This window comes from Sceloporus occidentalis, unplaced genomic scaffold (genome assembly GCF_023333645.1).
Source record: "Sceloporus occidentalis isolate IW3139 unplaced genomic scaffold, rSceOcc1.0.p SCAF_6, whole genome shotgun sequence".
Lineage (NCBI taxonomy): Eukaryota > Metazoa > Chordata > Lepidosauria > Squamata > Phrynosomatidae > Sceloporus > Sceloporus occidentalis.
The window spans coordinates 27,220,975-27,248,631 of NW_028316986.1; the positions used below are offsets into that span (position 1 = coordinate 27,220,975).

The 27,657-nt window shown below is 41.8% G+C and overlaps 1 protein-coding gene across 4 annotated transcripts in view; it reads right to left on the reverse strand.

Moving 5' to 3' along the window:
* The window catches only part of CAMKMT (calmodulin-lysine N-methyltransferase), a 345,282-nt gene that overhangs the window by 31,618 nt on the left and 286,007 nt on the right, over positions 1 to 27,657 (reverse strand). For 3 of the 4 annotated variants that reach the window (XM_089529164.1, XM_089529165.1, XM_089529163.1), the window contains 2 exons: positions 20,850 to 20,916; positions 1,383 to 1,457 (listed from right to left, as the gene is read on the reverse strand). In XM_089529164.1, coding sequence (XP_089385290.1) covers positions 1,383 to 1,457; positions 20,850 to 20,916 — 142 coding nt within the window. The remainder of the gene's footprint in view (positions 1 to 1,382; positions 1,458 to 20,849; positions 20,917 to 27,657) is intronic. The other variant, XM_089529166.1, reaches the window with a different exon arrangement.

Below are 27,657 nucleotides of genomic sequence, written 5' to 3' on the forward strand. Positions count from 1 at the left end.
TCCGAGAAGACTGCTGCCCTCCTGCTCATGTCCGCCAGCACTCTGATCTGACTTTCATACTTAATCTGATCTAATCCTGTCCAGCATTAACTTCATCTGTGCAATGAAACCCAGAGTATCCATTCTAATATTTGGTGAGGAAGGCATTTACTAAATTACTTGCTGAAATCATATGGTGTTGTTTAGCTCCTTATTTTAATCAGATGATGCATCTCTGAGGCACATTATCAGCGATTAGTTAGAAACCCATGTCTGTCCTTTTTGGGAACAAAGAAGTTTTCTGACACACAAATCAGTGGGGAAAGAAACCTTATTGCATTCACTGATAAGTCATCAAAGAAGCAAGGACAAAGCTATACTTTTTTTGAAGTTGTTATGTAGATTTCAGAAATAATTAATATACAACTCTTCAGTGTCTATTTAACATTTTAAAAACACAATGGGTAGTTATTTCTTCCTTTAACTGAACTAGCCTGTGAAATAATTGTTTTTTATAAAGGCCAGCATAATGATTATGTATACTTTCTCTTATCTTTCATGCTATCTGCATCGTACTGAAGTCAACTGCCAAACTCTCATTGATTGTCACAGAGCTGAGTCATACCCTCTTAATGATAATAAAGCTGAACCCTTGTCTTTATATGGAATTATATTTATGCAAAAATATCCCTTTGAAACACAAAATGAAAAGATTGTGCAATTTTCACAATTAGGTGAGTCAGCAAAATTAAAATGTCATTTACACCAGTAGTCAAATCTGTTTGGATATTTGAATACATACAGCAGAACATTATTCTGCAAGTTGACAGTCAAAGGTGTGTGTATGTTTCTCTCTGATTTCTTTTTATTACAATTAACTTGCTATTAATTCTGATATCTTAATGTCACTCAGATGATGAACACTATTACTTTGTTTGGCAGATTTAAGAAATGGTAGGGAAATATCCCCCAAAGATTTACTGGGGAGCACAGAATATATATCCTCTTATATCAATAGTCAGATCTTTCCTAAGAAGTAAGCTAATTGAGCTGTTTGTGTTGATAAACTCCCTTTTCTCCAGACTGTTCCTCACTGAGCCATAATTATTTGCAATTTGCCTAAGTCGTCCATTTACTGATACGTCAAGCATGAAACAGAGGCAATTCCAGAAAATGGAAATGCTTCTCAAAATCAATCTTTGGGAAATAATGTGGTAGAAGTTACTGTGTGATAGAAGACTACCTTATAACTGTCACATGGAGATGAATATTAATTTGTTGAGGTTAAGGTGGCTTTGTGCTTCATTTGTTGACTTTGCTTAGCCATCAGCAAGCAGCACAGCACAATTACTCCAGCAAAGCTATTTTTTCTAACATGAGTTTTATGATTTTTATGTACTTACCAGTCAGCACACATAACAATGTCAAAATGTCCTTCCAGTTGAGAGACATCTGTCTCATTATCCCATCGTAAAATGCTAGAGAGAAAGAAAAGATTTTTAAAATTAGACTTACATGTTTTCATCTTTTGCATTTTTTTTCAAAAGAAAAGCATTTGCACTTTTTGGTATAGTATGTGAAGAACTGTCTTGTTAAAAGTACATGCAGATAATTGGGGGTGGGGGGAAGCATAGATAGAAAAATATTTCTGAATGTACAGCGTCTCCTGTATGGTCTAGATCTTGGAGTTTACATAGACAAAGATAGCTAAAAAGGTTCACATAAGTGGGTCATTAAAATATACAGATGGGCTATGGATTTAGGCTCTTTACACCTGCATAACGATTGAATAGGAACACAGTGAAATCAAAGTGTGGCTTACTGAACTGAGACATGCATTTAGAAGTGAAAATATTGCCTTCTTGCCTCTCTGTTGCATTTGGAAGGCAAGTCAGTTGAGTTTCTCACTAACTATTTCCTTTTGCTTGGAAGGAGGAGGGAAGGCTCAACTTCCATGCCAACTATCTAGTTGTGAAAATCCACTACCATTGATACTGTCAACATTTGTTATAGACTAGTGGTGCTACCTCTGCTTCTAAGATTTGGAATATTAGCAACAACAAAATTAGGAGGTAGTATGTTTCCCCCAAAGTAAAATGATACATAATTGGAAAGAGAAATTATTTTTAATAATAATGAATTTCAAAGGGCATTCAATGTAAATTTATTTTATATAGAATCTGTTCTTCCATTTTCATTGTTTGGCTTGTGATCAAAGAAGGTAGGCTCTGTTCCCCTTGCAGTCACCATGACACATGCAAAGACAAGGGTGCATTTCCCCCCAGTTTGTACAGGTTATCTCAGTTTTATACATATTTATCGGAGTATCATTCTTCCACTGGCAATAATCTGTTCCTGGCTAAAATGACTATGTGCAAGAGTCATCCAGTGATTTATGTTTATGATTAACTTATTATATTCTTGGTGGGAGTGTACCACTCACTAATATATGTTCTATGTGCAGAAGACAAAGAGAAGGTGCCTGAAAACAGCAGCACTGGGGGTTTTTTTTGGTATGTGTGTATGTGTGAGTGTGTATACACACATGCATGTATACAAGTAATTGAATAAAGCTTTAGACTATTTGGCTACTCCTGTTTATGACTGTGCAGAATATCTGATTAACAAAATAATAAAGACGAACTCCTCTGCCAATTTACCCTCTTGGAATGTTTTGTCCCAATCTAAGGGAGAAAACAGGAGGTTAATTTAATCACCCCCCCCCCCCCACAACACACACATACATACACAGACACACACATCCACCCCCATTTAAACTATAAAGGATGGGGGGTGCACATTTTAGAAACCTAGGTGGCTTTGCAAACTGGCACTTTCAGGACTCAGCATGCATCCACTAGTGGAAAGTGACAAAGGAGAGTTCTCACTCTCAGCTGCTGGCTGCCTGCTGGCGACTGCCGGCTTTTTCAACCCTGTTTCCGTGGAAACTTAGGTTACAACAGTGAAAATTAGGTAAAGGTAAGTTGGTGGGGTTGTTAGCTCTCATTTGGTTTTGATTTTTTTATTATTATTTTTTTAAAAAAGTATCCTGAAACAGCAATGGCAGCTAGCAGTTGAGCTGCTAGCTTTAAAGGCCATCACTAGTCCTTCATTCCACTGAAAGAGATTCCATGAAGGCAAAATAAGAGCCAAAGATGTGATTATTATTTTTGTAAGCCCTGATTATTTCCTACTACCCTACAAAAACACACCGGAGCAGACTCGCTAACTATCTGACATCACCTGTGGTATTTTGTGTGCTTTTTGATTCCTCCGCTTATTTCTGTCTTTAGAAGTACAACATACTTAAACATTACAACCAGATCTTTATTTCAAGAAGAATTAAAATCAGATATTAAAACTGAAAAATGTATTTAAAAGTATAAACAAACTTTTGGATTTGTGTTATTGCTGTAGTGTATAGCTTTTCACAAACACAAACCTCTTCGTGTACTACAACAGATAGAATTACACTGAAAAAGGGCTAGGGCATCTTTAGCTTTAGTTTTTAATATATTTTGTTTTCTTTCACTTCCCTTCTATTGTTTCTTCTATTCTTTTCTTTGCTAGAAGAAACATAGCTACTCATGGCATGGACGAATCATATTAGACCCAGTCAAACAAGGGAATAATTCATCCAATGAAATAGTGAGTAACTCACAGTGTCCATATTCTTAACCAGATCTCTTGGAAGTATCACCAGTGTTTCAGTGAGAAATACTTTAAATGCATGGAACAAAGTACAACTGTTCAAGAGTTTTCATTTGAAACCATCCATCCATACTGTACAAGGTCAAAACAACTACTTCAAGCCAGAATATCCCTTAGTAATGGTGATATAGATGTAGTGCTAGCTGAAAGACATATTTTAAGAAAAAAGAAAATTTAAATTATGTTATTTTATTTGTAGCCTACCCATCCCTTAACCCTGGTACCAGGGTACAACATAAACAATGCCTATTTTATTTCTGCCACCTTCTGGTGGATCAATCTTTTCCCTTTTAGCGGTTTTCAGGAACAAATAAACAATCAAACCCCTCTTTGGTATAGAATATTTTGAGGGGGGGGGGGAATACCCTGGTGGCAGCTCACAGCAGATAATTTACTTCAGGCAGAGGAAGAACTGCCCTGTCAACAACCATGCCTTTGAGATCCATTCAGATGTGCAGAACTGGCATGTGGCTTGCAAGTGGAGGAATACCAGTTTGAAAGCTCTCTCAAATCATGGATTCCCTCTATGGGAAACTCTAACATATAAGCCAGACAGTTAGGAGAAAACCATTCTCATTTTCATGTTAAGGTTTCAAGGTTTGCATGGGTAATGGCAATAACTTAGTAGTACAGTCAAAATGCACAATATATTTGTTGCAAGCTTTCAAAGCTCCACGGGCTTCTTCAGGCAAGATGTTACAATGATATCTTTTGCAGGCAGGCTCCTTCTCTTTCTGGCCATGCGGCAATAGGGAGATTTTCAAAGTTCAGGAAATTTAAAGTCCATTTGCATCTCAACAGGGACCCTTCCTTTGCAATCCAATATTGCAAATTTGGATATCCTCCCCATCATAACATCTTTACTAAGGACTGAAACAACATGCAGGCATCTGACTACCATCTCCAATTTTTTTTCTCCTTCTCCTGTTTGGTTTGTAACATCTTGCCTGAAGAAGAAGCCCATGCTTCAAAAACTTGCAACAAGTATATTGTACATTTCAGTTGGCCAATAAAGGTATCACTGATGGATTTTTGTTTGTATTTGTTAAATGACCAACACAGCTACCCCTGAATGTTTTTAGTAGTAAAGCATATGCATGCAAGATATGTTATTTGTTGCTGCATGTCTTCAAGTCAACACCAAATATGGCGACCCTTTCATAGGGGTTTCTTGCCAAGATTTATTCAAGGAGGTTTGCCATTGCCTTCCTTTAGGAATGAGATTGCCTAAGGCCAGGCAGTGAGTTTACATGACTGAGAGTATTTGAACCTGGTCTCCTGGACTCCTAGTCAATACTCAAACCAAATGGATTTGATGCAAAGTAGTCTCAGCCTGAAATGTATTTCTTGGTGCTTCAGTTAAAAGAAAGAGGCAGTAGGTAATGGGGAATACATTTGCTCAGGATTTTTGAAAGTTAATTTGAGAGTACATAACATCAGAACATAGAAAGTTTTCTTGTACTATTGGTCCATCCTACTCAATACTATCTACCACTGTGAGTAGGAAGGAGTGAGGTCATGCCATCCCTTTTAGTCTCCTCAGGCTGCTCTTTTCTAGTCAACTGTCTCTTCCATAGGCCTCTTGAAGAGCCAATTCAACTCTTAATAGGATAAAGCTCCCTTCTGTGGTGTTGATTTTTTTTAAAAAATAGCAGTTTTTAAAACCAGAAAATTTGGCCTGCTGAAGTTACCCTCTACTTTTATTTCTCCTCTTTGCAATCTTTCCAGTTCACTTTCTTGGAAAACTCTGGCCCTTGCAATCAAGAGAACTGGTGAGAATATTAAGAGGGACAACTGATAACTAGATCATCTCAGGGATATATAGGCATCAGATCTCCAGTTATTTCAGTTTCTTTTACAATTCAGAGTTCAGTGTCCATGTCATGTTCATGGGAGGGCCTAACTAGACATGACAGAAATCCATGACTGGATCATTCATCTCTTTAAACCTTTACATTTGAAAGCGTTAAACTATTTATGGTGCAATCCCATCATTGAGTTAAACTAACTGAACAAAGATAGGCTGCTAAACATCTTATACTGGTAACTCCAAATGATGCTGGAGCAGTGAAGTTATGATAGCATTATACTATTCGCTCTATGATTCAGTGCAACTATTTTGCTGCCAACATTGCAACAATATTAGGGATGAAACAAGAAATTTGGGGGCAAAAAACGAGTAGTTGAGATCCTATTCCCCAATATCAGGTCCTCTTTCCTTGCCAGTGTTATTCTGAACAAGGGCCTAAATGCAATTGTTAGTCCCAACTAGGATAGACTTATTCACTCAATGGTAAGACAATATTTGTGTAAGTTGCATTGATCCAATGGTTATATTCTAGTGGGGGCTAATAATTGTATTTAGATGAATAGCAGCATTGCTATCTTAACCAAGCCCACACCTAATAGAGTTATTGGAGAGCCTGAAAAAATGTGTCTGCCTCTCCTCATCTGTGGATGATAAAATCTAAACTAGTCTGTTCAATGTGGTGGTCTATGTACCACTGCCAGTCCCCAGACCATTGGCTACTGGTCCCTATCACGTTTCCAGCAATGAAAGAAACAGTTATAAGCAATGGGCATAAATATGGGCATAAATATCCATGGTATACTGGGGTGAATAAACCTGCTGATCCTCTACATGAGATCACTTGAGATGCACTAATCTAAACTAATCTTGGAGCAAATCATTGTGTAAGACCAAGAGGAAAGATGCCCCAGCAAAGAAACAAAATTCATACATCAAGATAATGCATGAGTCCTGGTGGTGCAGTGGATAAATGCTGGTACTGCAGCCATTCACAGCCAAGGACCTGTGTTGCCAACAAGTCTCCAGTTACAGGTAAACTCTCACCAGGCACTGGGAAAGGTGGCGGAGGCACAATTATCATAGCTGGTGGATCACTGAGGACTCCTAAATTGAGTACTTCTGGTTTTCTGACTAATTGTTTCTTGCAGAGTTTCAATCAAGTCATATGGCAACAGAAACAAACAAGAAAAGCAGACAGCATTTTGTTATACTTCCTTTCAATTAATATGTGTTAATGATAGAATTATTTCCACCAAAATTTTGGAACTCTATTCTTTGTTATATGTAATTTGTTTTCAACCAATCAATATCTTTCAAAAGTAATTTTTATTTTAACAGTGTGTTGGTACTACCTCTTACTAGCTTGGAAGTAACAAATTTGGGATCAAATGGTTCTGTAGCCAATTTTTTTCAAATAATCCCCCAAAGGCAGGGGTAGGCAACCTTTTTGAGCCGGGGGCCGGGTTGCTGTCCCTCAGACAACTGGGGGGCCGAAGCAAAAAAATAAATAAATAAATATTTTTTCTAAAAAAAAAAATTAAATATATAAATAAACCAGGACAAATGTAGGACAAAATTTTCAAATGGAAGACACTTTTTTTAAAAAAATGGAGGACACGCAAAAAAATTTGCTGATTTTTAAAAAAATGTTAATATAAATGCATGTTTCTGAGGCTTCTATAGACAATTGCCCCCCAAAGGCCCCTGTGGCAATCGGCGGCAGGACCGGGCTGGGGCCGGTACTAAGGCCTCGCTGGGCCGCATCCGGCCCACTGGCTGCAGGTTGCCTACCCCTGCCCAAAGGTAATGATTTTGGATTAATGAGTAGACATTGATCCCTATATCTCCAAAGCAATGACACTACAAGTCATTACATTATTGGGATGGGGGGGGTATAGTTGCATCTCTCATTTCCCCAAAAGAAAAGGAGAACATTACAGATACCATCATTACCTCTAATGTGTTACTTTCAACTTTGGTTAGTATACAGCAGAAAAATGGGGAGCTCTGCTAAAGCAAGATATGTAGCATAGATATGTAGCATAGTATCTACATTGTGGAGCACTGTTTCTCAGTCATTTTTCATACAGCATACAGTCTCATGGAATTGATGTTGCAGCTCCAGTCTGAAGGTCTATAATTCCATCATTTGCAACTCTGAGGTGGGTAAATTGCTGCACTGTTTTCTGATCCTACCTTACAAGTGCTTCCCCATGTAAGGAAGACTTGAAAAAAGCATAGAATCATAGAATCATAGAGTTGGAAGAGACCACAAGGGCCATCCAGTCCAAACCCTGCCATCAAAACATCCCTGACAGATGGCCATCCAGCCTCTGCTTAAAGACCTCCAAGGAGGGAGAATCCACTACACTCCAAGGGAGTGCATTCCACTGTCGAACAGCCCTTACTGTCAGGAAGTTCCTCCTAATGTTGAGGTGGAATCTCTTTTCCTATAGCTTGCATCCATTGTTCCGGATCCTGTTCTCTGGAGCAGCAGAAAACAAGCTTGCTCCCTCCTCAATATGACATCCCTTCAAATATTTAAACAGGGCTATCATATCACCTCTTAACCATCTCTTCTCCAGGCTAAACATTCCCAGCTCCCTAAGTCATTCCTTATAGGGCATGGTTTCCAGACCCTTCACCATTTTAGCTGCCCTCCTTTGGACACGCTCCAGTTTCTCAATGTCTTTTTTAAATTGTGGTGCCCAGAACTGGACACAATATTCCAGGTGGGGCCTGACCAAAGCAGAATACAATGGCACTATTACTTCTCTTGATCTAGACACTATACTTTTATTGAAGCAAATGGAACAAGATGAGACTTCACATGGTATTATGACTTATTATTTATTATGCTGAAGCAAACTTATTTTCTGATGTTCTGGAGTCTAGAACACAAATTAGTGTATTCAAATTACACATTAAAACATTAGGAAGCACTTCTTTACTGTTAGAGCTGTTCAACAATGGAATGGACTGCCTTGGCACATGGTGGATTCTCCTTCTTTGGAGGTCTTTAAACAGAAGTTGGATGGGCATGTTGCAGGAGTGCTTTAGTTGTGCATTCCTGCATGGCAGAGGAATGGACTAGGTGGCCCTTATGGTACCGCTCAACTCTAAGATTCTATTATTCTATTTTGGCTTGATTCAAGAGAATTCAAACAGAATCAATGCAATTCAATTTATAATTAATCTGTCACTGATGTCTATCATATCACCTTGATCAAGTTATCAAAAGGACATATATGAATATTATAAATAGTTATTTCGAGTTGTGAGGAAAGGGTAACTGCTGCATTTTCAGAACAAACTTCAGGAATATGAACAAACTGTTCTGTCAAAACTCATACCCCCTTTAAAGGTAGCTAAAGTAAATAATGAATATAGGTGTGATGGGTATTGAAGAAAGTCCCTGTCTTAAGGAGGGAGGGTAAATTCACTGGTATCATCAGCACTCCTCTCAGTTGCTGATGGCCAATGGGCTGCCCCCTTTTAACCTGGAAGCCCCCATCAGTGCAGTGATCATTGGTGAAAAAAGAATACCAGGGACCACCAAGAGAAACTATGATGCCATGAATGTTGTCCTCTTCACTTCTAGAGATAGGTGACAATTTCAGTACAGTTTGTTTTGGATCAGAATTTACCACAATTTGAAACATTTGAATGTGGAAAAAAAGCAAAACTGACAATGTGCCTATCCCTAATCAAATCCCAAAATGCCCCTCCCAACTGGGGTGTCACATTGAGGATGGAGAAAGATTGTTTTCTGCTGCTCCAGAGACTAGAACATGGAACAATGGATGCAAACTACAGGTAAAGAGATTCCAGCTCAATATTACGAGGAGCTTCCTTACAATAAGGGCTGTTCAACAGTGGAACACACTTCCTCCTTCTTTGGAGGTCTTTAAAAACAGAGGTTGGATGGCCATCTGTCAGGGATGCTTTGATTGTGATTTTCTGCATGGCAGGGGGGTTGGACTGGATGGCCCTTGTGGTCTCTTCAAGCTCTATGATTCTATGATTCTAAACTTAGTTTGGGGATTGAAACAGTGTCAGTCACTCTCTTTATGTCAAGTGCAGGTGACTGATTCTTCAATATCTCAGTAGCTTTTGATAACACAGATCCTGTCGTTCTTCTGAACTGGTTAATTAAAATGAGAACTGGGAAATAGCATAGGAGGAAATTAATTTCTATCCAAAGAAAGATTTTTCAAGTCACTGATTGTGGACTGATCTGTGCCATGGTACTGATCTGTGCCTATGGGTATGAGAAGTTCCATGTTGCCTGATGATTGAAGTTATAGAGAACCACGTCATTCAATTTGGAAGGGCCACACAGAGCTAAATAAGACAGCTTCATGGACTGTATCATGATGTCAGTAGACCTGTACCTGTGACTATTACATGAGTATAAGGAGTGACCAGTTTATTAGGAGCATTGGAAGGTGCCTGCTGCCACCACTGGTCCATCTAATGTAATATTTTCTACACAGCATGGCAGCTGCATCCATGGTTTCTTCTTAAGTACTAGTAAGAGATGCCAGGGATTAATCATAGGATCTTTTGCATGCAGAGTGCATACGTTACCACTGAACCACTTCATTCTTATCTTCGCCTCTATATGTTACCTGTTGCAACAGGAAATGTCATTCCTGTAGAATATAAATTAGCATGACTAAGAATATCTGAATAATTGTGTAATAGGCTAAAAGGTAAAATACTACAGGATAATTCTTATCACCAAAATAATTGGTTTAACTGAATAAGTCTTATCAGGTCCAGTACAATGTTTTGTTTGTAGTCAGGCAGTCTGCTATTTCCTTTGACCCCAGCAGCAGCACCTGTATTACACCTAGGGCTACTGGAAAATTGTTCAGCATCAGATGTTCTGATAATTGTGCCTTGACTGTTAGTTCCCATGGACAACATTCAAGTCATCATGGGCCACTTTACTGCTAGAAAGTCCACAGTGATGACAACTTTCCAATGGAGTTGTGAAATATAGCCCATCCTTTGAAAAAATTGCAATAAAGACTTTAAGGAAAAGGTGAGGGGAAAAAACCTTATCTTTTCTAAATTTTCATGAACCAAGCATAGTAGAAGGCCATTAAGGTTAAAAAAATGTCAGCCACTTTTATCACAAATGTTTTGAGACTGCAAATAAAAATTAGTTTATCTCAAGATAATAAAAAGAGGAGCAAACACAGTAGAGTACTGAAGAGTATACATATATTTCCTATGCTGTTAAAGGATTCTGTTAATATGTAATATAATGATAATATGTTGTATATCATATATGTAATCAGATAATAGGGGAAATAATTTCTTTAACTGACATAGGAGCATATGCTTACACTTCTACATTTTAATCAGTGGCATAAAGGTATGGGTAGAGAGAACAATGATTAAATTTGCAGATGACACTGAACTGGAAAGAATAGCTAATACAGTATTTCAAAAGACAGGCACAGAACTGAAAGGATGAAACCCAGACAGTGACCCATTGTAGTAGAAGGATTCCATTTGTAGAATTGTTATTTGTTTATTTAGTCACATTTATACTCAGCTGTACAGCTGGAAAGGCTCTCAAAGTACAGTATATATTGAAGGAGGAGGATGACAACAGGGCAATCCCTGCCCATAGGTTTATAATCCAACATGATGTGACACAATTGATAGAGAAAAGGAAAAGGTTCTTTAGTCTGATGGAAGACTTTTGGGTGACAGCCACAGAGGAGCAAAACTTGATGAAGCTGGATTCTCAGAATGGTTAATTTTAACCCAGCTTTCCTTCTCTCCCTCTTCCTCAGACTGTTAGAATGAATGGCTTCTAGATAACAGTTAAAAGGAATAAAGTTCCTCTTGTTGTTGTGCCCCTTCAAGTTGTTTCTGATTTATGGTGAGCCTAATGGGAAGCTTTCATGTTTGTTTTTTGCAAGATTTCTTCAAAGGATGTTTGCCATTGCCTTCGCCTGAGGCTGAGAGACTGTGACTTATCCAAGGTCACCCAGTGGGATTTGATGGCCAAGCAGAGATTTGAAGTCTTCTAGAGTCATTGTACAACACTAAAACCAATACGCTTGCTCTAGTCAAAGTGATTCTCCCTCCCCTCATACCTCCAAAACCCTACTCTGGAAACCTAGGGGAATCCTCTGGAGCAGATTCTTTTAGAGGAGCTGGAGGAAGTAGAAGAGAGCATATAGAGGAAGGGAAACCTATAGCATGTAAGCAGCAATCTGTGTAACTTTGAAGGTAACTCATTAAAACAGATATAGCATGAAACTAACAAATAAGATCAACCGAGACAAGTACTGTCAGAATCTGATTGTCATGAGTTCTATCTAATTAGTTATCAATGTAGCAATATAGGAGGCATTATTTTAGAATTGTTTATATGAGTGTATTATGGATATGGGAGATGATGAGATGTGTAATTTTGGGAATTAACCTTGATGGTGGTTTACAGGAAAGAGAATTGTCTGGTACAGAAATGCAGAAGTGTGGGATGTGGTTTCTTAAAGATAAGAGATGTAGAGGGGGAAACAGAAAGTGTTCGGGGGGGGGGGGGGCTGGGTGATCAGAGCAAGAATGTTGATACATGGACATGTTTTTATTTATGGGCAAATCGTAGCCAATCCTGTCGTTATAGGGCTGGAAAAGGTGAATATGAGCAGTTTTTTCTTTGCAAACATCTACCTGCTAACACCTACAGTTGCTGGAATAAAGTTCTTGCTGTTTGAAATACAAAAAGCTGGTTCACTGAACCGAGGGGTGGCGGAGAGAGCAGTTCTTGAGAAATACAGAGGGACCTCAGAATCTGTGGGTGATACATTCTGCCACCACCCCGTGGAAATCAAAATCCACAGGACCTTGTCCCATTGTCCTCAATGGCAGCGCATGCATAGAGCTGTGCTGCCATTAGGCACAACAGGACTTCAGATGAAGTCCTGTTGTCCCTAAGGGTGGTGTGGCCTTGTTCACACATTGCCACTGGGACAACGGGGCTGTTCCTAATGGTGGCATGGCCACATGCATGCACCACCATTGGGGGTAACGGTGGCTTGCCATCCATGGATACCAAGGTCCCACTGTACAAAGTTTTAGGCCTAGACAAAACCTGAGTAGATATAGGATGTAGAATATCTTTCTTGGTACATGTCTGTGGGACAAGGTTCTCATAATTTCAGTTGCATAAACTGAACTTGAGTCAATACTGTAATGTGACTCCAAAGTCCTTCAATCCCAGGACTCACCAGGGGTGGTTTTTAAGTCCCACTGAAAGTTTGAACATGACTAGAATACATGTCTCAAACTACATTAGAGCTGTTTGCAGGAAGAGGTAAGGAAGGACTCTATGGTGATTGAAACATAGGGGTTATTTATTTTGGAGTATAGCATCAATCCTTGTGTCAACAGAATTCGGAGTAAAGAGGGCTGCCTTCCTCATAGCAGTACTGATTATCTCTATGGGCATTTGGTTGGTGTGACTGTGAAAAAGTCACTTCCTATCGCCTCTCATTCTACTAAAGGTTAAGAGTTTTACAACCTTTTGTTCTGGGTCATATTTTCATAGTCCAGCAAGCCCACAGTCTTGGTTTTATCTTTGATTCTTCTCTGTCGTGTATCCCTCAGATCCAGACCACAGCCAAGGCTTGTAGATTCTTTCTATACAATATTGCCAAAATCCGACCATATCTCTCCACCTCTACTGCCAAGATCCTGGTCCATGCCCTAGCGGTCTCACGACTTGATTACTATAACATCCTTCTGGCAGGGCTTCCTCTTTCTCACCTCCGTCCTGTAATTTCTGTCCAGCATTCAGCTGCACGCATTATCACATCCGCCCACTGCTCTGACCACATCTCTCCTGTGTTGGCATCCCTTCACTGGCTCCCCCTCCCTTTCCGCATTCAGTACAAGCTCCTGCTGTCGACGTTTAAAGCCCTCCATGGGCTGGCCCCTCCTTACTTATCAGACCTTCTTTCTCCTCACCTTCCCACTAGGGCCCTCCGTTCTGGTAGTCAAGGCCTGCTATCCCAGCCAGGATTTCCTCGGCCCCATCTAGGATTCGCCCCTTTTCACTCGCTGCCCCTCACTCCTGGAACCTTCTTCCCCCGAGAGCAGGAGCCATCACTTCTTTAACCAGCTTCAAAACGGAGTTGAAGACCATCCTGTTCAGAGAAGTGTTCCCAGGCATTGCATAATTGTCACTTGCTATTTGATGTTCTTTTGTTGCCTGTTTTATTGAATCATTTCCTGTATTGCTATGTATTTTATATGTATTATCCTACCAGAGAGGCAGGCTATCTCCAACAGGCCTCCCTGGAAGAAGATTAACCATCCATTAAGAAGCCAAGCCCTCCCTCCAGTCCCTCTCCCCTGATCCAGGCCTCGGAGGTGGAGAAGAACTGCTGTCCCTCGTCCCCTTCCCTGCCACCACTCCCTTCTCCTTTTGTGTCGTGTCTTTTTAGATTGTAAGCCTGAGGGCAGGGAACTGTCTAATTAAAAAGATTGTATGTACAGCGCTGTGTAAATTTACAGCGCTTTATAAATAAAGGTTAATAATAATAATAATAATAATAATAATAATAATATTTTCCTTCCTGCCTTGGTCCAAGATGGATGCAGCCACAAGGCTATCCCTCTATGAATGTCTTTCTTCTTACTTGCATGCATAGGGGTCAGCTATAGGGACCCCTCTACCATAGTATAGTTTTCTCTACTGATTATGTACTTTCCTAGATCCTACATGAATTCTTTGTAACAATAAACTAAGTCTTATTTTTAGCTTACCAATGTATCCTGCTTATTTACTAGAAGCTCAGATGTATACTGTTGGATCAATGCTGCTGCTGTGCTAAATATATAAAATATCCAATTTTACTACTACACTCCAACAATTTACACCCCCTCACTTCAACAGACTTGCTCAACCATTCCAAGAAAGAGTAAATATTTCTGCCAAACAGTCTCCCCAGCCATTCATTGCCATACACCTACACAGAGAAAGGTTCAATATTTGTGGAAGAATTACTCTACAGCTCTTGTCTTCAGGGAATTTTATTGTCCTTGCTTTGCTTATTTGCTGTCAAGCTGGCTTCAATTTAGGGTGTCTCTATGGAAGAGAGACCACCATGAACCCCAGTAATCAACTCTGCTCAGGTCTTGTAAACTCAGGACCATAGTTTGCCACAGCAGAGACTATGTAAATTACAGAAATTAAAACCTGAGTAGACACAGGATGTAGAGTATCTCGTTTGATACAAGTCTGTGTGACAAGGTTCTCATAATTTCAGTTGCATAAACTGAAATTAAAACCTTGAATCAACATAGCTTACAGGCCCTTGTGGTGAAGGAGCATGACATGAAGAAAATTCTGGATATCAAAGCTGACTCCTTCATTTATTCCATATCTCTTAACACATACACAATTCATCAATTATTTCTTGATTTAGTGCTGAAAGATCAGACTGGAGTCAAACATGTGGCAAACTATATAAACTACTTTCTGTTTTATGGGAAGCAGGTAAAAGTGACTGTAGCCACCTTCTAGGGGTACCACTCATAGATGATCTAACCAGTGACTCATATAAAAAATATACTTTGATGGGCACAGAGCTCAATTCAGCAGCTTGTGATGCAGGTATATGCAGTGGTGATTTTAAAATACAGCTGAGGACTAGTTTTCAAAGAAACCTTGATTAGACTACAGAATTTTGAGCAAGGTGTTTGCACAACATGACCAACACCTTTGGTTGGAAATGCATCCTGTTAATTTTATTAGAGGAAACTATCTGCATGTATTAGAAGGAGATATTTGATAGTGATACAAAAAGGCAAATAAGAAAAAAATTATAGAACAAGTAAAAGAAAAGTCTTACTCAAAATTGATGTGGATATTTGTGTACTATGATATTATGTTCAGCACCAGACCTGCCTTTGCACTTTCATCTTTGACCTTCCTTATTAACTGTTCCAATTCCTGAATTCTTCTGCTAATATTATGGTGTAATCTGGATAGCTTAGGTTGTTAATGTTGCTTCCTCCTATCCTAACTTCTCCTTTTTCTGATTCTAATTCTGCTCTTCTTGTGATTTTTCATAAGAAAACATAAGAAAGAACTGGAAAAGATATTGAAGAGCGAAGACATACACAACTGAGCACTTAAGTCAGAATCATTCAAGTCATTGTATTCCCAGTTACCATGTACGGAAGCGAGAGCTGGACACTGAAGGAAGCAGACAGGAAAAAAATCAACTCATTCAAAATGTGGTGCTGGAGAAGAGTATTTAGGATATCATGGACAGCCAAGAAGACAAACAAATGGGTTCTTGAACAGATCAGACCAGAAATATCCTTGGAAGCTAAGATGATCTAGTTGAGACTATCGTACTTTGGTCACATAATGAGAAGGCATGGATCACTAGAAAAAAACTATAATGCTAGGAAAGATAGAGAAAGGGTAGAAGAAAGAGAGGAAGACCACAAACCAGATGGATAAGCTCAATCAAAGGGGTAATGGGCAAAGTCTTGCAGAATCTGGGCAAGGCAGTGGAGGAAAGGGATTCTTGGAAATGTCTTAACCACAGGGTCACCATGAGTTGGAGCTGACTCGACAGCAGTTAACAACAACAACATGATATTATACTATCATATGTTCTATGATAGCTGATGATGTTTGAGTGGAACATTATAATAATAATAATAATAATAATAATAATAATAATAATAATAGGATTTATTTATATACCGCCCACCAATCACTGGGAATCCGAGTGGTTTACAACAGAGGGGATAACAGACGGTTCCCTGCCCTCAGGCTTACAATCTAAAAGACATGACTCAAAAGGAGAAGGGAATGGTGAGGGGGGGAGGGGATCAGGTCCAGCATTCTTCTCTCCCTCTGAGGCCTGGACCAAGGCAGATGGGCTTGTCTTCTTCCAGGCAGGCCTAGTGGAGCTGGCCTTCCTCTCTCTCCCTCAAGATGGTGGATGAAGGGAGGGCTATCTTCTTCCAGGCAGGCCTGGTGGAGCTAGCCTGCCTCTCTCCCACTCAAGATGGTGGCAGAAGGGAGGTCTTGTCTTCTAGATTATAAAAACATATTGGAATAGCATGCCCCATACTGCATTTGCAACATTGCCTGTATTTGTCTAATTAAATTATTTTATATAGAAAAATCAGAAAATCCTGTTGTACCCAGTAAGTTAAACACTTGACATTTTCATCACAGAAAATGCAACATTTCAGAAACCTAGATATGTTTATTAATTAGTGATTATTAACACCCAGTAAACAACATTATGTCTTGTAAAAACACAATCTTTCTTCACAGCATGGAGCTGAAATCTATTATTCACTGATTCCATATGCTGAAATACACTCAGATGATCACAAATGACCTTAAACATTAGATAAATGTAAATGAGGACATCATTGAAAATGTGCTTTTGATTGATATCTAAAAGACCAGGTTTGAAATCTTGACAAAAGATGCAGTCCTGCACTCACTACATGCCAATTTTAAACCCGCAAAATATATGGGCACATGAGGAGGGAAAAGCCAGAGGCTTGGTCACAATGAGCTGAACTCTGAGGTGCTCTGGTTCTTGGAAAAGGCACTAGGTTGGATGTTTGGATTATATAAAAATATGTCATTGCAATTTGATATGTTTAGCAAGCATGTTGCAAAAAAAGAACTAGTTGCTTTAAGTCCCAAAGAGTTAATCCTAACCAAAGGTTAGGAACAAACAGAAATACATCTTATAGAAAATACAGATGATGAGAGTTTCTTTTCTCCATTTTTCTGAATCTTTACAGTCATATCTCTGTATCCATGGATTTAACCAACCATGTCTTGAAAATATTTTTAAATATATACATTCCAAAAAGCAAACCTGATCTTGCCATTTTATATATGGGAACTTTACTAAGCCATTGTATTTCATGGGGCTTGAACATTCACATATTTTGTTATCCACTTGGAGTTCTGGAACCAAACTCCACTAGATTCCAAGAGTGCACTGTATAACCTTCAGCCTGATACTGAGCTGGGTATAAGCATAAAAAGGAGGGAAAGTAACTTCTTGTGCAAAGCTTTCATTTCATTTGTTAATTCCATATTTACTGTACAAATAACCAGTTTAAATCCAACTGATTTCACTGAATCCACTCTATGGACTTTATCACATGCGGAAAATTGGAAGTATAAATGGGGATTATCCTGTGAAAATTGTGCATTCACAATTAAGAGTTTCACTCGACGTCATGATTAAACGGCCATTATCCTGGGAATATCCCATGAATATCGCGCAATTGCAGTAAAAGTTTTCACACGACATTGGGTTGAAAAGTGATTAAAGTGCCATTAGCCTGTGAATAAACAGGCAATAAATAGCAACAAATCCCAAAAATGCTTTGTTGCTGTTTATTGCCTGGTTGTTCCCTGATTATTCCTGGGATAATAGCTCTTTTATCGCACAGTGTCTGAAAATCTTAATTGTGATTTAATAGTAATTGCGTGATTTTCATGGGATAAACCCTATTTAAACTTCCAATTTTCCTATGTGTGATAAAGTCCTATATATGATTACGACTTGTGTTTAACCCATTGTCTTTTGGCATTTGATTTTGGCTATTCCATTAATACTTGGACTTTAGCTCTTGGATCTCCACAGTGCTCAGCCATTGGCTAGAATGCTATCAGGAAAGCTATCAGGACCATGATATGGGGACATACTCAGATATCACAAAACTGGGACAGTTGAGAATTGAGTGCAAATAAAAATGGTTGCTTTATTACCAATGTTGCACAGGTCTCCAATAGCTTTGGGCACTGGTTCTCTGTTTCCCCTTATTAGGGAAGCAGGACAAATGGGTTGATGATGAGATCCAGATTTGCGCTGGATTATTTTTGTCATACACAAGGAGTTGTTTTATGAAACTGACCCTTCTCAACACCTATTTGATCAGTTCCAGGGAGTTGCTATCCTACTTTGACAGGACTAATCTAACAAAAAACACTAAAAACATAAGGACATAAGAAGAATCCTGCTGGATGAATCAAAGGTCTAGCTAGTCCAGTATCTTGTTTTCTACAGTGGCCACCCAAATGCAAAATGAAAGCCCACAAGCAGGATATTAGGTATAAAAAAACCTGCCTTATAACTTGTCAGACCACTGACTCATCTAATTTAGAATGGAAGATTCCAGAGACTCTACAAGATTTGAAACAAAGGAGTCTTCCTGCCTTACCTAGAAATGTCAAGGATGGGTCTTGGAATTCTAAATATTTGCTGTATCACTACATGACATCCAGTCATCCCAATAAGAAGGGGCACAATCTGATCAGATGAAAAATTCCTTCCCAACTTAAACATTTTGTTCTTTAGTTGGAAACCAAGGATGACCTATAGATAGTTCACTCTGGGCCTCAACAGACCAGCATAAAGAGCCAGCCTTGGAGCAGAGTGGAGGCTGGTGGCATTCGCATATCAGCCACCCAGACACTGCCCCCATGCCACGCACCTGACCAGACGGCAGGTGGTGTCACACTGTGTCTTTGGCTTACATGCGCTGCGCTGAAGAAACAGCAAATAGCCACCACCGCTGCGGGTAGGGCGCCCTTTTCATGGTGCAAAAAAAGAGCCTCTTTTTGCAGCTCCTTTCTGCACCATGGAAACGCCAGATCTGAACCACGATGTGTAGTTGCTGTGGCCCCGATCTGGTGACAAAAGAGGTGGCTGCAGCCCCTAACTGCACATATATTTCAATCATAAGGTCCCACATTCCATAACAAGCATTTTCAATTAACAACTTCTGGTTAACAGAGCTTTGGTAGACCTTTGCTTACAGTATGTCCTTGAAGAGCTACTATTAGTAAAAACAGATAATACCTGTCCACAGAAGACAATAATCAATCTCAATATAATATACCTTGATAAATTGGTATATCTCATCAAAAGACATTCATTATAATTCAAAGACTAGTCATGTTATTCTGGAAAATTAGTATACAAAGGGATCTTGTAGCACCTTTAAGACTAACTAAAAGAAAGAAGCTGGTAGCATGAGCTTTGATAGACTTGAGCCTATTTCCTCAGATGCATATCTACATGCTTTTGTCTGCTCAATATTTTGTCTCTAACTGCAATAGCCTCAAATGAAAAAAAAAAAATGGGTAAGCTCCTGTATCAGAGGCATAGCTATGATATTGTAGCTATGCTCCATCTTTTGATCTGATCCCTCAAACCAATTCTAAAAGACCAAGTTCTTTGATGCTGGTGGGTGGGGTACTGTACAGTGATGTGACCAGACTGCTTCTGCTCGTGTCAGTGTAGCAAAGAGTTGTAACAGGGTCCCTGCTTCTGTTCGTTGCACTGTCACTCACTGGCAGGAGGAGGCTGATTATTCTGCAGTGTGCAACTCACCAGCACCACAGTGCTCTATCTCTCTGGATGGCTGACTGGTTTTTAAGGTGGATTTTAGGGGCACTTGCAGTCTTGGTAATAGAGCCATGTTAGCAAATGGGAATATGAAGTAGTTACAATGTCCTACGTCTATCTTATTATACCATAAATACAAACAGGAAGCCAGCCATAGATATTCTTTTTAATGAATTACTGAGTGGTTTCCACTAAGTTCATCCTTTCAGATTTCAATGGAACACTTTATATGTATTGTGGTAAGAGTACTAGTGAGTACTGTGGCTTTACCCATGGACAATATAAAATTATGTTTTTCCATGTGACTATCATGAATAGTAAAAGGGATCTTTTAGCACCTTTGAGACAAACTGAAAAAAGAATATGGTATCATGAGGTTTTGTAGACTTGAGCCTGCTTCCTCAGATGCATGATCTCATGCTACCAGTTTCTTTTTTCAGTTGGTCTGAAAGATGCTACAAGATTCCTTTGCATGCTGATGTTCCAGACGAACAAGCTATGTCTTTGAATTCTACCACCATGAATATTAAAATGACTTTGTTGTTGTTGTGTTCCTTCAAGTAATTTCTGACTCATTATGATCCTAAAGCAAACCTATCCCAGTGTTTTCTTGGTGAGATTTATTCAGAGGGTGTTTGCCTTTGCCTTCCTTTGAGGCTGGACAGGAGAAAATAATTTTGACATAAAAACATATGTTTAAATAAATACACTTTTCAGAATTTTTTTAAAAACTGATATTGAGATTAACACACAATCACACATGCAACTATATCATTTCTGACTGTCACTTGAAAAATAACAACTAGTGAAAACAAAACATGTGTTCAAAAGTGTCTCATACTATCTTTACCTAAGAAAGTAAATTTCATTTAGAAACAATATGTAAAAAACACAGAGTAGCTTACCAGCTCGAAACAGCTTTGGTTCTAAAGACTCCTGCCTTTTCATTTCTTCTTACGATATCGTTCACATCTATAAAGCAGTGTTAAGAATAATCCATACAATTAAAATAACCAATTGAATGTTAACTTTTCTTCAGTGTAAATATTCTGATAGATTCTTTAACTTTACATGTCTTTGGGAACTATTGTTATTATGAATACACCCACCCACACAAACACAGATTTTCACCTGATTAAAGAAATCAGTTATTGTTACAAATTTTATGACAAAGCATATGGATTTTCTATGTTTATTTTCTTGATCAATTAAATCTACTAGGTCCATGGTGTGAAAGAACAGGTTGCTCATCTGTAACTGTGTTTCTTCGAGTGGTCATCTGCGAATTCACACAAATGGGTTTATTCTGCGCCTGCGCAGCAATCCTCGGAAACTTCTGGAATCTCCAGGCAGAAAGCAATGTATCTTTCTGCAACTTTTTGGCGGTAGCCCCGCCCACCCATATATAAGGCCCCTGGTGGCCCGCTCCTCTTCAGTTCCGAATGAGCCGCTAATCAGCGCAGCAACAAGCGTTGTCAAATGAGCAGACACTGAGGGGATGGATGGGCAGGTTTGTGTGAATTCGCAGATGACCACTTGAAGAAACACAGTTACAGGTGAGCAACCTGTTCTTCTTCTTTGTGGTCTCTGCGAATCACACAAATGGGTTTAGACTAGTGAGCTGTAGTCAGTGGAGGAGGGAGTGTCAAACATAATCAATGAAATCAACAATCAGTAAACAGTGTAACCCAGCACCTTGGTATCTATTAACAGTGCAGTAGGTTCAGTGAATGGCAGAAAGTAACACTGCCCTCCCAAAGCCTGCGTCTTGTCTGGCCCTGGCGTCCAGCCTTAACGTCTGATGAATGTCAAAGGCTGGGACCAGACAGCAGCCTTGTACACATCCTCAAGGGGAATCACCCATCAAGAAGGCTGAGGATGCGGCTACCGACCTAGTTGCATGGGCTCTAACCCAACCTGGCAAGGGCTTCCCAGCCAGTTCGTAGCAGAGGCAGATGGTGTTGCCGACCCATTTGAAGAACCTCTGCGGTGAAACCGGCAGCCCTTTTTTTGCTTCGGAGTAGCAAACAAGAGTTTCCCCGAGCGCCTGTAAGCAGATGATCTGTCCAGGTAGGACGCCAACGCCCTCCGGACATCCAGGACATGAAACTGACGTTCAGAGTCTGTGGTCGGATTAGGAGCCAGAGTAGGCAAAACAATGTCCTGATTGATGTGAAAGGCAGACAACACTTTAGGTAAAAGGGAGATGTCTGTACGGAGAACAACCCTGCCCTTGTGAAATGGAGAAAGGGTTGATCCACCCTGAGGGGACACAGTTCACCAGCCCGGCAGGCTGATGTGATGGCTACTAGGAAAGCCGCCTTCAAAGTCAGGAGTCTCAGATCCGTAGTAGCTAAGGGTTGAAAGACACCAGATGCGCCAGGACGGTGTCTAGACTCCACTGCGGAGGAGGAACCGCAACCGGTGGATGCAGGTTATTGAATCCTTTAAAGAACCTTTCTATGTGAGGGTCTCTAAGCAAAGGGGCTTTGTTCTTAAACAAATAGTGAGAGGAGATGGCAGACAGGTAACATTTTATAAAACTTAAAGAGAAACCTGTTCCAGTCAGTGTCATGAGAAGTCCAGAACCACTGGGATGGAGACACGGGTTGGTGGAACGTCCTTGGTCTGTAGGAAGGCAAGGAATTTGTTCCATTGTAAGCATGGGCCGTCTGGGTAGACAGTCTCTACGCTGCCCTAATTATTTGTTGTACACTGGGTGGAGGGCCCTCAGTACTGAATCCTCCATGCCACCAATGGGAGAGCTTGCATCTCGGGATGGTGGACTTGCTCGTCCTGAAGCAAGAGTAGGTTGGGCCGGTATTCCAAGCGGAGATACTCTTGGGCTCGTCGTAGTAAAGGGGCGAGTGAACCAAGGTTGTGTGGGCCACCACGGAGTTATTAAAATTGAGTCCGTCCGGTCGGCCAACATCTTCGAGAACACTCTTGTGATCAGAGGAAACGGAGGAGGGGCATACGGTAGGCCTTGAGTCCACTTGAGCTGGCAGGCGTGTCCTTCTGATCTCAGCTCCCCGGTGGGAGAGCAGAACCTCGGTGTGTGAGCGTTTGACAGGGAAGCAAACAGGTCCAGCCGAGGGGTTACCCAGTGGGCGAAAAGTTGGTTCACCACATCCGGGTGTAGCCTCCATACGTGGCAAGCGGAGGACGATGTGCTCAGTTAGTCCGCGAGGTTGTTTTGATCACCGGCAGGTGAATGCACTGCAACAGCGTCCCGTGCTGTATGCACCTTCCCAAATGAGGATGGTGACAGCTAGTAGCGTCTCTGATCTCGTACCTCCTTGTTTGTTGAGGTAGTGTACGGCGGTGATGTTGTCTGTGAGCAGAAGCATGACTTTATCAGAAAGAACCATCCGAAAAGCTCTGAGTGACTTTTCCACGGCCAGGATCTCCAAGATGTTGATGTGGAGAGCGGCCTCTGCGGACGACCACTTGTCCCTTATAGCAAGGTCCGAGTGTGGGTGCCCCAACCTTGCAGGGAGGTGTCCGTGGTCAAGGAGAGGACCAGTTGTGGAGGCAGGAATGGCATCCCTATGCAGACAGTGTCATGTTGGAGCCACTAGGATCTCTGTACGGTCCATGGGATGGTGAGCACCTTGGAAGGAACGTCTTGATTGTGAAGTTGATGAGCTTGGTAGGGAGCAGGTTAGACTTGTCAAAGTTGACCTGCAGGCCCAGGGCAAGAAGGAGCAAGAGGGCAAATGGAGGTCCTCGAGGAGAGTCTCTTTGGAGGACGCCCTGAAGAGTCAGTCGTCCAGGTACGGGAAGACTGTGATCCCCTTTTTTGAGCAGGTAGGCCACCACGGGCTCCATGCCCTTGGTGAAGACCTGTGGAGCTTTAGAGAGGCCGAAGGGAAGGGCCTTGTACTGGTAAGCCTCTATGGCAACAGCAAGGGGAAGAACCTCCAGTGGTCCTCCAATACTGAAATGTAAAAATAGGCGTCCTTTAAATCCAGTGTCACAAACCAGGAATCTTCCTGTAGGAGTGGTAAAATCGAGGCAAGATTCACCATCCTGAACTTCTTGCACAGAATAAAGGCATTCATGGGCTGAAGGTCCATTATGGGCTGGAGGCCCGAGTTTCTCTTCGGTACAGTGAAGTACCTGGAGAAAAAATACCGTTGAACCCTCCAAGGGGGAACAGGTTTAGTAGCGCCCTTGACTAAAAGAGTGTGCACTCCGTCGAGAAGAGGCGAAGAGGTGTGCAGGAGCACATTAGAACCTCTTCCTGCTGGGAGCCGGGGTACCAGGGGTGTCGGCCAGAATAATTTTGACGTGTCTTAACTGAAGAGGCCCGAGTTGTCAAAGGGCATATCTTCAATCGCCGCCTTTGCCTGGGGGTTGAGTTCAGAGGCCCGGAGCCACACGTAACGGCGAAGGGCTATGGACCATATAGCACTTGGATGCACAGTCCATGGTGTGCTTGACAGAAATGATCTGTTGGCCTGCTATCAGATGGATCTCATTTCGCAGAGTGACCATCATGCGTCTCCTATCGTCTGGGAGATCAGCGATGGTAGGGCCCATCCCCTCAACCAGAAACTGTATATAGGCCCCATACAGGCTGCATAGTTGGCTATCTTTAAGTCAAGAGCAGCTGAGGCAAAAAAAGAAAAGAAAAGGTTTTTGTTTTTTTTTCAGTCTATCCAGCTTCTTGATGTCTCTGCCTACTGACGAAGAGACGTCCTAGGAGCGAAAGTAGCCTGGGCTCCTTCCCCTATATCAGAATTCAGCTGAGGGTGGTTGGAGAGCCAGGACGAAGTGGACGGAGTGACCCGGTAGAAGTTGTCGATCCGTAGATAGTCTTTTCTACTGGGTCGAGGGCATCATCATCAGGGTGGGCCACCTCTAACGTGAGGGCGCCAGCCATCCATATGACCCTGTCAGCAAAGGCCCTGACATCGTTAGTGGGCGATGGCGGTGTCAGGCCCTCAGGAACGAACTATGATCCTCTGTCCGAAAGAGGTGATCTTAGGAGAGTCATCTCTGTCAAAGTCGTCGGGCCCCTAGGTGACGTCCACGGCCTGAGCGGGGAGGCGTGGCCGTGTGGGGCCACGAATGCTACGACACAGATGGGAAGGTGCCACTGGCAGTAGGTACTGTCCCGTGGGCTGGTCACAGACAAGGTCTGGGAACGACTCGAGTGGGTCCTGATCTGGCTCGACCGTGTCGGTCGTTCATAGGCCAAAGCCTCATCAGCCTCTGTACCAAGGGCACCCCTGCCCTTCCGTGAAGGAGAACGTATGTGCCATTTGTCCCGAGAGGGAGAGTGTGGCTTTGATCTTGACCTCTGTGGGGATAGAGGCGCATCGGAGTCTGAGGGTTCTCCCTCTGATTCAGAATCCATGCTGACTATCTGCAGGCTGTCCGCCAGTACAGAAAGGTGGCTCACAAGGAGGACCCTGGGCTCCAAGAGCACTGTCCGGGAAGATGCCGGCACAGGCGGCGTCGGGGTCTTAATTGACGTAATGTCAGAAGACGGAGCAGGTACTGGCCTCGATCCTGGCGGAGGCACTGAGACCATGGTCGGAGGTCCTTTACGCCGGATTTTGGCGTCGGCGTAGGGGTCTTGATTGACCCAATGTCATGAGACGGAGCAGGTACTGGCCTCGACTATGGCAGAAGCACTGAGACCGTGCTCGGAGGCCCTTTAGGCCGGGTCTTGATCAACCCCATGTCAGGAGACAGAGCAGGTCCTGGCCTTGAGTATCGTGGAGGCACTGAGATCGTGCTCAGAGGCCCTTTACGCCGGGTTCTGGTGTCGGCGTCGGGGTCTTGATTGACCCAGTGTCAGGAGACGGAGCAGGTACTGGCCTCGACTATGGCGGAGGCACTGAGACCGTGCTCGGAGGCCCTTTATGCCGGGTTTTGGCGTCGGCGTCGTGGTCTTGATTGACCCGATGTCAGGAGACAGAGCAGATACTGGCCTTGACTATAGCAGAGGCACTGAGACCGTGCTCGGAGACCCTTTACGCCGGGTTTTGGCGGCGGCGAGGATGAGCAAGCCCGCTGCTTGTTGCGGTCGGAGCACTTGTCCCTTTTCCTTTTGAGGACTTAGAGGTGGTATCACCTGTCTCTCTGGAGGCTCCAGAACCGCCAGGCTGGCTTAGAGCTTTTTCGTACAGCGCAGCCTTCAATGTCCGGCCCGCTTCAGGGTCCGGTGGACATTGCCGTTGGCCATGGGGATTTTAACCCCGCACTTTGTGCTCTTCCTAAAGGAGGCCATGGCAAGAGAAGTCCGTTAGGTCAGAGAAGTGGTCAAGCCGAAGGAGAGTCCAAACGAATGGACAAAGAGATTCCAATGTAAGAGCAAGTGAAATGCTAGCGAAGTTCCTCGAGCTGCTTAGCGTGGCGGAATGAAGGAACTGAAGAGGAGCGGGCCACCAGGGGCCTTATATATGGGTGGGCGGGGCTACCGCCAAAAAGTTGCAGAAAGATACATTGCTTTCTGCCTGGAGATTCCAGAAGTTTCCGAGGATTGCTGCGCAGGTGCAGAATAAACCCATTTGTGTGATTCGCAGAGACCACGAAGAAGAAGTGTATGATCCAGCAACCTTGGTAAAGCTAGGTAGGTCTAGATCTGGACCACTGCCAGGATAGGAGATTGCCTTCAGTTCCATTAGGCTGGTCATTCTCTCTCAGCCTGAACAACCTGACAGAGTTGTTCTTAGAATAAAAGTGGGTAAAATAGAAGCACTTTAGAGGAAAGCCAGGATATAAATGTGACCAATAAACACATAATCGTGATAGGAAAGGTCAAAGATTGAAATACAGTTGGCCCTTCACATTTATGGCTTTGACTTTTGCGGATTTGATTATTTGCGGATTTGATTTATATGTTCCCTCTAGGCATCTCTAGCTCCTCCAGCTTGCCAGAGGTTGACCATAGAGTCATTCTGGAAGACCTAGAGAGTCCTAGAGAAAATGTTTCTGTATGTATTTGTAAGTCCTCCAGCATGATTCTTTGATCAACATCTGGTGAAGATTCCTAGAGAGGTGTTTTCTTAGGTAAAAAAATGTGTTTGTTTTTATTTGTGGTTTTTCTACTTTCATGGGGATCCTGCAACCCTAGCACCAGTGAATGTGGAGGGCCCACTGTAATGTATTACAAGAAATAACAGGCTGCAATACTGTATCAGCTACTGAGGATGCCTCTACACTCTAGAAATAATGCAGTTTGACACCACTTTAACTGCCTTGCTCCATCCTAATGAATCCTGGTTTTACAGTTTTGTGAGGCACCAACTTTGTGGAGCTACAGCATTTAAAGTACTGCATAACTGCATTATTTCTACAGTGTAACTGCATTTTTAATAGTGCTAGGTAAGGTAGAAGGCAGCAGGAATAGAAGATAACCATATTACAGGTGGATAGGCTCTATCAAGAAAGCCATAACTTTGAGTCTGCAAGACCTAAACCGGGCTGTTGAGGATAGGAAATCTTGGAGATGTCTCATTCATGTAAGTAGCAATCATGAATATGAAACATTTACTTAGATTTACTAATCCGTAACTGTTTCAGATTCTTGATTGCGACTTAGGTGCTCAGCAGATGGAGAGAAGAAACAAGGTCACTCTTGGGTTTCTCCAAATTAAGTGGAACCCCTGCTGTCTGCATGGCCTGCTTCCACAATGGGTTGAACACCCACGGGCAGTCTGCACCATGTGGCGTGATGCGCCATTCAGGTTTTTTTTT